The sequence below is a fragment of the Brienomyrus brachyistius genome, chromosome 3, assembly GCF_023856365.1.
Source record: "Brienomyrus brachyistius isolate T26 chromosome 3, BBRACH_0.4, whole genome shotgun sequence".
Taxonomy (NCBI): domain Eukaryota; kingdom Metazoa; phylum Chordata; class Actinopteri; order Osteoglossiformes; family Mormyridae; genus Brienomyrus; species Brienomyrus brachyistius.
Window position 1 is genome coordinate 35704949 of NC_064535.1, and position 14562 is coordinate 35719510.

General features: G+C 46.5%; 2 protein-coding genes across 2 annotated transcripts in view; both read right to left on the minus strand.

The window, feature by feature from the left end:
• The window catches only part of LOC125739316 (uncharacterized), a 68366-nt gene that overhangs the window by 10770 nt on the left and 43034 nt on the right, over positions 1–14562 (minus strand). The gene's annotated exons all lie outside the window — the stretch shown is intronic.
• On the minus strand, positions 741–11386 carry LOC125738694 (uncharacterized). The gene is made up of 7 exons (XM_049007894.1): positions 11146–11386; positions 10349–10688; positions 8883–8907; positions 7180–7585; positions 5946–6342; positions 2865–3213; positions 741–1619 (listed from the first exon to the last, which is right to left on the minus strand). Exons 1-7 carry the CDS (start codon positions 11384–11386, stop codon positions 741–743), a joined length of 2637 nt encoding a protein of 878 aa, XP_048863851.1.

Sequence of the window (14562 nt, forward strand, 5' to 3'; positions counted from 1 at the left end):
GTTTTGGTATCCACCTAACTTAACCTGGGCAGTCGAGTTTGGGACCCGGATAAAGGGGATTTAACCCAGAGGCTGCAAGATAGTATTTTACCACTTTAGTCCTAATCAGGATAGAAGTCCAATCTGGAAAGTTTATAAAGAAGTTAGCAAATCAGACAGTCATAAAGTAATCAAAACAACATTTATTAAACATACCGCAACATACAATCATTGGCATGAGGCCACATACTCTTAAATACATTAGGACAAATACAATACTAAACAATCACATTCCTCAGCTGAGAGTGCACAAAGTTCTGCGGAAAGTATCTGACTACAGATGGACTTTCGCGCAGTTCTCTGTGGGAGCTCTGATTACAGAGTGACTCTCCGACATCTTCTGAGGCCCTTCCTTAAGTATCCAAACCAGGTGATGGCATGTCTCTGAAGACTGACCAATTTCGGTCAATGGTTAATTTTAGGGGCATTGCTGATCTTGGTTTTCAAGTCCCCAACCAATCAGATCACTTTAGGAAGCGGTCGTAATTCCCTTGTTGTACCATGTGAGAGGCTCTCTCAGTTTGGTGGGTTTAGCCGAAGTTTCTATATTTCTCTTGGGCCAGAAGATCCTTTTCTTGGAGTTCTGAAATAGACTGATACAGGCTGATCAGTGTTGGGGCCTGCAGACCTATAAGTTTTATGTCCTTACAGTTCCCCCCTTGACCCCTTGGGGCAGACCATTGTCCCAGAGGGGTCATTTCCTAGGTCCCAGAAGTCTCCAACCTCTGTACGGGTTGTACCTGGAGAGGGCTAGGGATGAAGGCGTTTTTGGTAGATGTTTTGAGAATCTTGATGTGATGTCGGAGGTAGCAGAATTGGAGTCTGGTGATGATGAAGATAAAGCCACTGGCGATAACGCATATCCGAAACATCCAGTCCCACCATAAGCAGATATACTGCGCTGAATGTGTGGATGCGCTGGTCAGGATATGTACAGTTTTCTTTGTTAACCTGTTGTTGTTGTGCGCCTGATGGAGGTGGTAGTCAATCTGTAGAATGACCTGTTGAACTAAATCCATGGTTTCGGTCATGGTTCGCGTGTCTTCATCATAAAAGGTGTCGTCCCACCATGGGGAGACATCAACATCTAATGGTACTCTCCCCAGAATGTTGATGTGACCCATGGTGAAGTCATCGGTTACCTCCAGGCAGAAAGTGTGATTTGCAGGGCAGGTAAGGCCTTCATAGATGAATGAGTCCATTTCACTGACAACACACCATTGTGTATGTGAGACTTGAACTGCTTCTGCGTGTCCATGTAGTGAGTGTATGTTGATGAGTTTTGTGTCGTTATGTGAAAAGGGCTGAAGTGTTGCAGGTGCAAATGATATGATATGCGTGGTCTCGTGGCAACAGGCACGAGTATTAACTAAGGTTTCAGTCCCTTTCAGAGTCATGCATCCCATACGATGGTCCCACTTAATTACCTGGTCTTTTACTATGGTTCCCAGGGATCGTATGGTAGTCGAATTAGGCCATACCTGGCCTGGATTACTTAAAGAAAAGGTTACAAAGAATCCTGTACAACTGAAGTGGAGACTGCTGTTACGATCACTATCCCAAGTTGCTGGGTCTGATTTCTAGTCATGTATATCCCAGAGTGCCGGCCAGAACACCACTTAAGGCCCATGGATCCTGATGAATGTTTATTTATTACTTTAATTCCAGTGCAACATCCTTTCTCCAGGTCTCATATACACAGGTGCTGATGTAGGTGCTTGGGTGTGTATGGATGTGTGGTGTGTGTGTCGTCTAAAAGAAACAAAAGTATATGGTAAGTGTACACTCAGCAACTGCCTATAAAAATGTCAGCTTACAACCATACCTGGACATAGCAATCTCTCTGTTACAATCGAACCTGCACGCTAAACTTAATTATACTAACACAGTATTGCACTGTATAATATGCCCAACTTTATACAATTATAATCCCTCCCCATTTAAACGTTAACAGAGATTATATACATGAACTCACGTTTTACATACGATTGTATTTTGCAATGCGAAAGAAGCGCATTTACTAATTACTTTACCCATTATAACAGAACGAGTGCTTACAATTACAGATAACCACTTCTATAAGGCACAAATACAAAGATGCCTAAACTCAATATTTCTCTTACCCTTTAGTCACTTACGCACACAAACATTATGCACTGGCACTCGCAGTAAGCCCCGCTACTAACTTTTACTGAACGGAAATAAAATGGAGACCGCAACAAGTTCGCGCCATGCGTGCCCACGTACTACCATGGAAACAATAAACTAATGGCTGCTCCCATGTAACATTATAAATGGATTAACAAAACCAGCTAAATAAGAATTTCAATTACTAAATACTTCCTTTTGTACAGCCGCCCCCAAATGTATACAATACATTTACTCCTAACAAAGGGCCCAAAGTCCCCCAAAGTCCTCATGGAGTTGAAGGCGTAGCGTTGTCCTCTTCTCCCGGAGGTAGAGCTGGGAGAAGTACTAGTCTGACGACAGGTCGGGTGTATACTCGGCCCTTGACTTTCACATCAGCAGACCTAACGTGACCATCAGGGCTGTGATGGGTCTTAGCCAAAGAGCCAAAGAGCTCGTGGCATCTGTGGATCTACTATCATCACCACAGAATCGTCCGCAAGGTCAGCTGGTGTAGTATGCCACTTCTGGCGGATTTGTAGGCTGGGAAGATACAACCGGATGAAACAAGCCCAGAAGCGATCAGCGAATATCTGGGAGTGTCTTCATCGGCGTCGACATAGGATTTCTCCTTCTGGATAAACGACTTGAGGTAGAGATCCATCAGGCCGCCCCATCAGCAGCACATTGGGAGTTACTGGGTCCAGATCGTTCACATCTGATGGAACATAACCAAGGGGCTTCGAGTTAAGGATCGCTTCGACCTCTATGAGCGCTGTCCGAAGGACTTCTTCTGGGACAGGCTGAGCCCCAACTGTAGTAATCAGAGCCGCCTTAATGGACCGGATCTCCCGCTCCCATACCCCTCCGAAATGTGGAGCGGCTGGAGGGTTAAAGTGGAAGAGGATTTTCTGCTTTGCCAGGTGTTGCTGTAAGTCAGAAGATAATGCCACAAAGGCCTCACGAAGTTCCCTCTCCCCTCCTCGGAAGTTTGTTCCCTGATCAGAAAACAGCTCAGCTGGTGTTCCTCTCCGGGCGATGAATCTCCTGAGGGCCATGAGGAAAGAATCCGTATCCATTAATCAACAGGTCCAGATGTACAGCTCTTGTGGTGAGACACTTAAATATTATCCCCCATCTTTTTTCAGTACGACGCCCCCACTTTACTTCCAGTGGCCCAAAGCAATCCATCCCAGAGGAATAAAAGGCAGGCTTAAAGAGCCTCAGACGAGCTAATGGGAGGTCTGCCATCTTTGGTACAGCAGGCCTAGCCTTCCATCTACGGCAGTCAGTACAGGTGCGCTGATAACGATGGATGGCTTCACGCCCTCTCAAGATCCAGAAAGACTGCCGGATTTCAGCAAAGACCCGTTCTGGGCCTGGGTGGCACAAACGGCTATCATAATCCTGTATTAAGAGCCTGGTGACTGGGTGAGATGGGTCAAGAACTACTGGATGCTGTGTTGTCAGCTCAAGGTCCTCAGATCGTCGGGGCCGTCCACCAACACGTATAAGCTCTCCGGTTTCATCCAGCTCGGGGGATAAGGTCAGCAGTCTACTACTCGAGGGAATGGACTTCCCGGCCTTCAGCAAACAAAGCTCCTCCGAGAAACACTCCTGCTGGGCTCTCCGTAGGATCAGCTCCTCTGCCTCGTGGTAAGCTTTAGCTAATGGGTAATCACTTTGGTTGGCCGCCCCATGCAACTCCTCCGCTGTGACCTGCAAGAGTTCCTTCCAAGTACTCGGCAAGTTTGGTGCAAGGGAGACAAGGCCACAGAAGGCAGTCTTACGGAGCTCTGAAATGTCATCCCCTTGGCTTACCACTGGGTATACTGGCCATGATTCTGGACTCAGGAGGAGGAAAGGGTGTCCATGGGTCCATCTATTAGGCCCTATCAGGTCCCTCAGCATCTTGCCGCGGGTGACGTCGTCGGCGGGATTACTTGCTGAATCTACATATCGCCAGGCAGACTGCTCGGTGAGGTCCTGTATTTCCGCCACACGTGTACCCACGAAAACCTTGAAACGACATGACTCAGATTTCAGCCAAGTCAACACTGTGGTGGAATCTGACCACAGGATAGTCCGGGTGACTTCCAAGGTAAGCTCCTTCTCGAGTAATTTGGAGAGTTGAGCTCTGATGAGTGCAGCACAAAGTTCTAACCGAGGCATGGAATGTAGACGCTTAGGGGCGACCCTGGAGCGCGCAAAAAGGAATGCTAGGTGCACACCACCATCCTGACACAGTGTTCGCAGATAGGCCACCGCACCGTAAGCCTGCTCAGACACATCACAGAAGATGTGCATCTCCCTGCTAGTGTTCAGTGGGGGTATGTCCTTGGGTAAGTACGGTCGTGGAAGGAGGACTTGGGGCAGGACTTGAAGCTCTTCCTCCCAATCCTTCAACTGCTGCAGGAGGTCTTGCAGTAGCAGGGGTTCATCCCAACCCCTCTGCTTGTCCCAGAGATGCCTGATTAGCAATTTGGCCTGGGTGGTGTAGGGCAGGATGAACCCTAAGGGATCGTACTGGCTGGCTAGGACTTTATAAATATTCCGCATGGTCGGGGCCCCATAATCCACATGACGATACTTGTAACCGAGGAGGTCGGTCTGAAAGTGCCAGCTAAGCCCTAAGGTTGACTCTGGAGCATCTGACCGGTATTGAGCCAGCCAGAGCTCAACTGTGTCTGACCTCATTTCTTCAGCAAGGTGACTTGTGACAGCTGGCTCATTGCTAGCCCACTGACGCAGTTCAATTCCTGCTGAAATTAGGAGGTCTCGAAGCTTGTCCACTGTTGGAGAAAGCGTCAGGCTTTCCACTCCAACTCTGCACACAGGACCAAACTACAGTACAGTACATGTTGGAGAAAGCGACAGGCTTTCCACTCCAACTCTGTACACACCATTAATTATGAGACAACACACTTAGAGTTTTACTTGCACAAGGGTAACCACACTCTCTGCATGCTAGGCTACAAAGGAATGTGTTACAAAGGGTGGTTCGCCTTGACACCTTTATTTATAGTCAATGGGGGGCAGGGGTCTTGGAGTGAGAACAAAGAAAGGACTGTGAGAGTAAGAAGAAGTTCTGGTTTTACTCAGGTGGACAACTATTTAAACACGTGCTCAGGATACGTGTAAACTAATATAATCTAAAGTATGAAGGTAAAGGAAAACAAAATAATGTATATACATATTTACACTCATTGCTGATTATACAGAAATGATAACAAATGATTAATAACAGTTTCTTCAACCTAACATCCACTAACTGCCTGGCTTCCTCAATGGTGGGTAGGCTTTGTAAACAATTATCAACATAGAAACATCTCTCAACGGAGTGCCTCACCTCTTCATCTGGATGACTGTGGTTAGCTACATGATGCTGTAGGGCAAACACTGCACAGCAAGGGCTACATGTTGTGCCAAAGGGCAGCACTCGCCATTCATATACTTCGGGAGGTTCATTTTGATGCAGATTGCGCCACACAAACCGCAGAAGGCAGTAATTCTCAGGGATGAGGCGAACCTGATGAAACATGCCCTTGATATCTCTGCTGACAGCTACCGCATGCTCACGGAAGCGCAAAAGGACTCCAAGAAGTGATGCTCCCAATGTTGGACCTGGCAGCTGGTACTCATTCAAACTCTGCCCTCGATACTGGTAAGAGCAGTTAAATATTAGCCGGTTCTTACCATTGTGGCTAACCATGTGGTGGGGTATATACCATGACTCCCCCTCTTCTCCTAACATCATTGGGCCAACCTTCAACACTGACCCTGCCTTTATGAGCTTCTCCATCTCTTCCTTGTAGGCAGTGGCTTTCTCAGGGTCCCTACTGAGTCTCCTCTCTATGCTTCCCAGGCTTGGCATAACAGCTTCCATGGGTGCTTGGAGGCGGGGCATGTTCTTCCGCCGGAGCAGTGGGGTTGCGTATCGAAGTATACCGTTCAGTTCTACACGGGTAGTCTTGGATTTAAGGATGCTGATGGCTTCAAGATCCTGCTTGGAGCGGGTCACTAACTTTTCACTCCTAAATGGAATGGTGTCCAGCTGCCATAATCTCTCTATGTGATTCATCAGCTCATTCACTTGGGGGGCCACGGAGGTCATGAGACACTGTTGTGGCTGGATGAGCTGACGGACCAGCTTTGCAGGGCCTTGGAGTGTCCAGCCTAGTCAGGTACGGATAGCTGCTGGCCCACCTGGAGAGCCTAGCCTGACAGGTTCAATAGGAGTTATGAGGTATGGATGATCACTCCCAATCAGCAGTAATGGTCTGACATTCTTGAATGACCTTATTAGCAGGCCAATCAGGTGTCTGTACTTCTTCTGAAGCAGCTCCATGGGGTATGTATGCTCTGCTAAATTAATGCGGGTTGCTGTGAAAGCGTCTGTTATGGAGAAACTAGTCTTTGGTCTTGCAAATGGAGAGATGGATAAGGACACTGAGGTGCCACTGATGGTTTGTACATCTTGCCTGATGGTGCGTAGTGGGAGACCTTCAGGTATTCCTTGAAGCCCGAGTCTCTGGGCGGCAGCAGGTAGCAACATTGTCCTCTCTGATCCATCATCTAGTATTGCATACGCATCCAGCATTGGATTTCCACTGTGGATGAGGACTCTGACTACTTTCAGTAACACGTGACTGTCTTCAGTTGGCCTATCCAGATAGAGCACTTCGGTTGGCGAAACCTCTGCCTGGTCCCCCTCCACAATAGGCTTCACCGCTCCCTTTGAGGCCCTGACGTTGACCTCATGTAAAACCCGTAGATGTCTTCCTTGACACAGACCGCAAGGTTTCTTGAGGTCACATTGTGCTGCCTGGTGGGACCGTGCGCAGCGCCAACATCTCCTATTCATCTTTATCCTCATGGTTAACTGGTCTTTAGTTAACTTGGAAATCTTCGTGCACTGACTGAGGTGATTTTCCGATTTATCACAGAATGCACAGTATAGTTTGCTTTGGTTTTTCTTAATAAGGCTGCTATGAGTGGTGGCTTCTTCCTTACCAAGGCTGTCTTTAGCCCCATGGAGGACTGTGGCAAGCCGCTTGTTTGATTGTCTGTCACCCTTGAACACAGGTCTATCTTTGGTCCCCTTGGAAGGTAGCTGTCCATCAACATCTTGACACCAGGACTCATACTTCAGCCAATCTGAAAGGTCAGTCAAGGTGTAGTCTGTTCCAGAACGCCTGAATACACAACGCCGGAACTCTGCTCTCTGCTCAGGTGGTAATTTGCTGAGAAGGCGGGCCACCTGTGAGCGACACTGCAGCTCAGCCTCTCCCTCTGGGCCTAAAGTCTTCAGCATTCCCACCAGTGACTGGACCTGGAGCACAAACCTCTCAAAGGCAGCTGCATCTCCACGTCTGACATCTGGAGAGTCCATTACGGAAGCAATTTTCTTTAGCGCCATCTGATGCGGTTGACCAAACTTGTCATTTAGAGCGATCATAGTGTCGGAGTAAGGAGTAGTGGAATGGAGATAGGCATTGGCCACCAACTTTGCCTCCTCCAGTTTTAAGTGGTCAACTAAAACCTGGTACTTAAATAGCTCTGTTCCCTCTATTGGTAGAAGGTTTTCCAGGGTGATCTTAAGACGGGCAAACTCACTGGGATCCCGGGTTGTAAGGTTAGGAATCGTTGGACGTGGCCCATGATAAGCTGTTTCAGGCATGAGGTGTTGGCTGGAAGGCTGTAATGGTGGTGGCTGCGACCTTGGGATGCCTGAGGGGTACTGTTGGGGGCTAAACTGATACTCTGGCTGAAAGTGATCCTTAAAGGGACGAGGCTGGGTTAGGTGAAGCACAGAATACTTAGATACTAGGGGAGGTGGCGTGGGGCCCAACTGTGGTGGATGCTGCACGGGTATGGATGACATCAAGGACTGATGACCTGGACTTTCTCGCCAGTCTTTAGGGAGGGGGGAGCCACGGAAAGCTGTGCAGACTGGTGATCTCACCTGCGCAGGATGGTGACCTTTGGTTACCATGGCGTCCTTCATGACCTGAAGTTCACTCATCATCCTATTCAGTCGATTGGCCATAGGCGGAGTGCCGAAGGATGGCTCAGCTCCTCTCATACATGTTCGGGCAGAAAGTAGGGGCCACTCTACTTCAGTGTACACTCAGCAACTGCCCATGAAAATGTCAACTTACAACCATATCTGGACATAGCAATCTCTCTGTTACAATCGAACCTGCACGCTAAACTTAATTATACTAACACAGTATTGCACTGTATAATATGACAACGTTATACAATTATAATCCCTCCCCATTTAAACGTTAACAGAGATTATATACATGAACTCACGTTTTACATACGATTGTATTTCGCAATGCGAAAGAAGCGCATTTACTAATTACTTTACCCATTATAACAGAATGAGTGCTTACAATTACAGATAACCACTTCTATAAGGCGCAAATACAAAGATGCCTGCACTCAATATTTCTCTAACCCTTTAGTCACTTACACACACAAACATAATGCACTGGCACTCGCAGTAAGCCCCACTACTAACTTTTACTGAACGAAATAAAATGGAGACCGCAACAAATTCGCGCCATGCGTGCCCACGTACTACCATGGCAACAATAAACTAATGGCTGCTCCCATGTAACATTATAAATGGATTAATGAAACCAGCTATATAAGAATTTCAATTACTAAATACTTAACAATCGGGGGGCCTTTTGTACAGAACCAACACATTTAGTACCAGTATGCATCATTCTGAAGGTGTGGTACCTTCTGATTGGAAGCACGCCTTCATAACGCCTATTTTCAAAAAAGGGGATAGAAGTAATTTGTCTAACTATAGGCCAATCAGTCTAACTTGTATAACTGGTAAAGTTATGGAGGCTTTAATCAAAGAGAAAATGATAGATTACCTGGACTCCAATAACATTTTGCGGGATAGCCAGCATGGATTTAGGAGAGGTAGATCCTGTTTAACAAATCTGTTGGAGTTTTTTGAGGAAGCTACTCAGGAAGTTGATGATAAGAAGGCCTATGATGTCATCTACTTAGATTTCCAAAAGGTTTTTGATGTTGTCCCCCACAAGAGGCTCCTACTTAAACTCAAAGCGACAGGTATTTTAGGTACCGTAGCGACCTGGATTGATAACTGGTTAACAGATAGGAAACAGCGAGTAGTTATAAGAGGCACAATGTCACAGTGGGCTTGCGTTCATAGTGGGGTACCGCAGGGTTCGATTTTAGGACCACTATTGTTCCTAATTTACATAAATGATATGGATACCAATATATACAGTAAACTGGTGAAATTTGCAGATGACACCAAGGTGGGTGGTGTAGCAGATACTGAATTAGTGGCTCAGCAGCTACAGCGGGATCTTGATTTAATTAGTAACTGGGCCTATACCTGGCAGATGAAATTTAACGTCGATAAATGTAAGGTACTCCATCTAGGGAGCAGAAATATAAAGTACAGGTATTTCATGGGTGTCACTGAAATAAAGGTAGCTGATCATGAGAAAGACCTTGGTGTGTATGTTGATGCTTCCATGTCCCATTCTCGCCAGTGTGGGGAAGCAATAAAAAAGGCCAATAGGATGTTGGGGTATATCTCCAGGTGTGTGGAGTTTAAGTCAAGGGAGGTAATGCTAAGATTATACAATTCCTTGGTGAGACCTCACCTAGAATATTGTGTGCAGGTTTGGTCACCATATCTTAAAAAGGACATTGTGGCCTTAGAAAAGGTGCAGCGTAGGGCCACAAAAATGATTCCTGGTCTTAGAGGAATGTCATACGAGGAACGGTTACTTGAGCTAAATCTGTTCAGTCTCAAGCAAAGGAGATTGAGGGGGGACATGATCCAGGTATATAAGATTCTAACAGGTTTGGATGCTGTTCAACCAAATAGTTACTTCAGCATTAGTTTAAATACATGAACTCGTGGCCATAGGTGGAAATTAGCGGGAGAACATTTCAAGCTGGATTTAAGGAAGCACTTCTTTACGCAGCGTGTAGTCAGAGTATGGAATAGCCTTCCTGATAATGTAGTGGAAGCTGAATCCTTGGGTTCCTTTAAATCAGAGCTAGATAAGATTTTAACGACTCTGAGCTATTAGTTTAGTTCTCCCCAAGCGAGCTTGATGGGCCGAATGGCCTCCTCTCGTTTGTATAGTTCTTATGTTCTTATGTTCTTATTAAAAAGGTTAGTAATTCAGAATATTTCAGAGTTCCTCTTATATATGATTTCAACCATTTCTCTAATTCAAGTTTGCCAATCAGGTCATTAAGAGCATGCCTTGGAGTTTTTTTTTTAAGACGTAGGTCCAATATTTCCTGCCTTGCTGTAAACAAATCTTGCGCATATGTGCGACAGGCTACATCACGCTCGTGGAATTGTGTCTGGTTAAAGAGGGCTGCGCTAATTGTTCGAAGGGTTTGAGCTTCTGATTTTACTGCTTTGATGAGGTTCTCATTGCTATTCGAGAGGTGTTTGAAGCCGGTGGCTACTTGATTAGCCACCCAGGTTGTATACTGGGTGTCAGGTAACCCAGGACAGAAAGACAAGGATCCAGAGGTGCAAACCAGCGCTAGGTTTATTTGCGCTAGCAAGGCAAAAGCACAGGTGGGGATTGGCGAGGTTCAGGGATGGGCAGAGAAGTCGGTAGCCAGGAAGTCAGTCCTACAGATAAGCACGAGACGAGACCACACGGGGAAGTGGGAACGAGATGTGCCGGGCTCGGCTGGGAAGACGGGTCAGGATCGGGAGCGGGTCTGGAGAAGGAAAGGGAGGCAGGTAAGGAGTGAACACAAGGTAAACGGAGCAGGCGGGGAATAAAAGGGAGACGATAGACAAGATAACGCTCAGCAAGGCTAGAAAACATCTGCTCAATACTTCGCGCTGTGCTGGTGTGACTTGGCTGTATTTGTACTTCCGGTCACTACCCTTAACCTCGCACACCCGGTGGTTCCCGCCTGTGTGGGCGTGACAATGGGATTGTCTTGCTATTCTATAACTGTTTATGATGGAATACCCTGACCCAAACAGTCCGGTTATGTCTGCAATTAAATCTCGTTTGAGTCGCTTATGCAACACTTGAATAGCAAGCCGGCTCTTGTTATCAGAGACTAAGTCCTCGAGTCGCGTTTGTAACCAGGTATACATCTTATCTTCGCCATTACAATGTTTTAGATCCAGAGGTAACAGGTTTGAAATATTATACGTTACATGTGCCATTACTAAATTAACATCATGTATTACAGTTTTGTTTAGGTTGCCTTTGATGAGTCCAACCAGAAGGAGCAGGATATACCGTAGGGCATCGGTTGGGCTTATGGTACCCACATGTGGTGAGGTTGTAGCAGTGTTGTGCTGTCCATGAGCAGTTCTGAGGGCTGGTGTAGTCAATCCTGCTGCTTTTGCACTGCCCCATACAGTAAGTCCCTTCTCTCCGGCTGGTCCATATGAAAGTCTTGGGTATGCTGATTTTCCTAGAGTGGAGGTTACTGTAGATTGAAGAACCACTCTGTATAGTTTATAGTAGTGGTGTTGTGGGTTACTGAGTATGTGCACCAATACTTCGCAGGTTCTAGATCCTGAGTGTTATAACACTTCTTCAGGTCTAGCCCATCGTTTTTCTGTTTATGCATGGGATATAACTTTCCTTGAGTTGCGTCTGGTATATCCTTAAGTTTATACCAGGCTGTGAGATTATGGGATCCTGAAGAGATGCTGAGGTATCCAGTTATATTTAAATAGGGAAGATAGGTGGATCCTGTCTTACAGCAAATCTGTGTGGCACAATTTGATTCCGGAGCTACTCCGGGGGGCCATATAACTGATTCCTGTAATTATGTCTCATGAGATGTGTATGGCCCCTCCATGTGTCTCCACACCCATCTTCCGCATTCTAAGCTGTGCTTCAACTGGACTCTCTGACCCAGCTTGAGGCATGTCTGGTTAGACACCTCTCTTACGTCTGGGGTCCATGGAATTGCAGTTGTGAGCTTGTTATGGGAAATACTGTAGGAATATAGACAAGGTTATTTTGTCATTGAATCTTGGGTTGCTTTGTAATGGGACATGTGGTGCCACTTTAACTTCCCTGTGATAGTTATAGCCACCCAGCTGTTGCATATGGTCCATGCCATCGTGGGGCAAAAGCATTTTCTTTTACGAAGACCCGTACCATTATCATATCGCCTGATGAGAACTTGGTCTCAGAATTTGGGTTGAACTGCACATCATTAGCTCGATCTGATTGTTGTTGTTTGATGGCTGCTGACGCTTGGAGTGCCTTCAAGTGTTCTTGCAGTTGGAGCAACACTGTTTGTTGCTTAGCCACGTGGTCCTAAATCTGCAGGGGATATTTCTGGGTCAATTGGCAAGCTCATCACTCGTCTGGTCATCAGCTCATATGGAGTAATGCCTGTTGCTTTTGAAGGGGTTGCTCGTAGCACCGTTAGGGCTGTGGGTAGTACATCCATCCATTGGTTGTGGCATTGTGCTATCTGCTTTGCAATGCCTTCCTTGATTGTGTGATTTACTCGCTCGACTATCCCAGAACTCTGGGGTCTGTATGGGACATGGAGCATCTGCTGGATGTTCAGCATCTGGCACATCTCTCTTACTACCTGTCCTGTGAAATGGGTACCCTGATCAGATTCAATTTGTTTCAGTGTCCCCCATAATGGGATGATTTGGTTCGCTAGCACCGTGCCACTGTAGTTGCGGTATTATTACTTGTGGGTATGACTTCTACCCGTTTTGAGAATTTATCAATTATTATAAGGCAATACCGGTACCCCCCCTTTGGCACTGGGAATCGGGCCAATGAAATCCATACCAATCCAATTCCTCCCAGGGGCCCCATGGTGGATCTGCTCTATGTAATTCGGTAAGCCCTGGTTTTCCTTGGTTAATGATGGCACACACATGACATGACTTGCACCATGCGTCCACGTCTGATCCCATTGCTGGCCACCAGAAATACCGTTGTATCTGTAACGTTTTACTGGCTGATACATGCGTATATTCGTGGCACAATTTGATTATGGGTTTTCGTTATGCTTGTGGTACAACATATTTGCCTTCTCTTTCTCACTTTATAGCAGTCCTCTGTATCATGGCTTGCCTTTTGACAAAGTTTACACCATTCTAGGGATTTCTGTAGATCTGGGCTATTCCCTTCGGTTATCCACTGAGTTGCGGCTATCGTCCGAGTTTTGCTCAATCTCATCTGGTTTTCTGTTTTGCCTGCCCAACCCACTAATGCCCTACACGTACTTTCTGGTGGATCCCCAGCATGGATCATTGCTTGTTGGATGTGAGGGCCTGCATTATTTTTCAGGAGGTGTATTAACACTTCCTGATCGCGGTGCGCTTCCTCCATCCCCGAGTGTTCTTTAAAGGACACCCACATGTGCTCCACAAAAGCTTCAAATGGCTCTTTAGTAGCCTGCTTAATCTCCAATATTTTATGCCACGCTATATGTGTGGGTTCCCTCAGGTGAAGCAGCGCGTCCCTGAGTCGGCTAAACACATCTTCCTCAGCATCCCCATTCTGTTTTATTATAATATCCCCTGACATTAGGTCAATTTGGGCCACAGCTCTTCGGGAATCGTAAGCAAAACTATTTGCCACACATCCCGGGCTTCTAGATTGTACACTGAAGGCTGTAGCATGAGTTTGTCCCAGTATGACTGAAACGGGCCTTGTCTGGGCATCTTGCCAACCACCTCTCTGTGTCTTGCACACTCGTCACATGTTAAGGGACGACTGATCGCCATAACATCATTGTCTGCATCCCTCATTGTTTTGAGAACCGCTACTCTGACGGATTTTCGGGAAGAGTGCCTGTCCTTATCCGGGTCCTTACGGGACTCCGGCTTTTTGGCTCTCCAGGTCTATGGGGCCAATAATGAGCGTCACTAGAGGGACTTGGAGATCTCACTGGATTCCCCCTCTGACTGGCAATCCCCACAGATGTCTGTCACAGACATGTCACGAGTTTTATTAGTTAATGCTCAATTCCTCATCCTCACTATTGTAATGTGGGTTGGAGTCTCTAGACTCGGTTACTGCCTGCCGAATGGCGGCCACTGGGAACCCGGCATTGCCTCAATAATTATGTAATGCGGATGTATAATTATGCTTCCGCCGGAGTTTATCTTCCAACTTAGCTATTTGGGTTTCCCATATTTTCACCCTGACGTTTTCATATGCAAAACTATCAACCTGTGCACGGAGTCTTTTTAACTCCTCTGATCGTGAAGTTTCTAGGCTGTGTATCACCTGTAAAGTCCGCTCTTTATCTGCTAGTGCAGTAAGATCATTACGGCGCAGCAAATACACAAGTGCGGCGGGAAGGTCCCGATACTTAGACTTGGACCAGAGCTTCTGCCCTTCGCTA

What these genes read in the sequence shown, in the direction of transcription:
- LOC125738694 (XM_049007894.1), bottom strand. Translation starts at nt 11,386, where the DNA reads ATGGCACATGTAACGTATAATATTTCAAACCTGTTACCTCTGGATCTA. An exon ending in TGCATACTGGTACTAAATGT is followed by an intron (nt 7,586 to 8,882) that starts GTTGGTTCTGTA and finishes CAACCGCATCAG; the next exon opens with ATGGCGCTAAAGAAAATTGC. An exon ending in ATGTGAACGATCTGGACCCA is followed by an intron (nt 1,620 to 2,864) that starts GTAACTCCCAAT and finishes ATACATGACTAG; the next exon opens with AAATCAGACCCAGCAACTTG.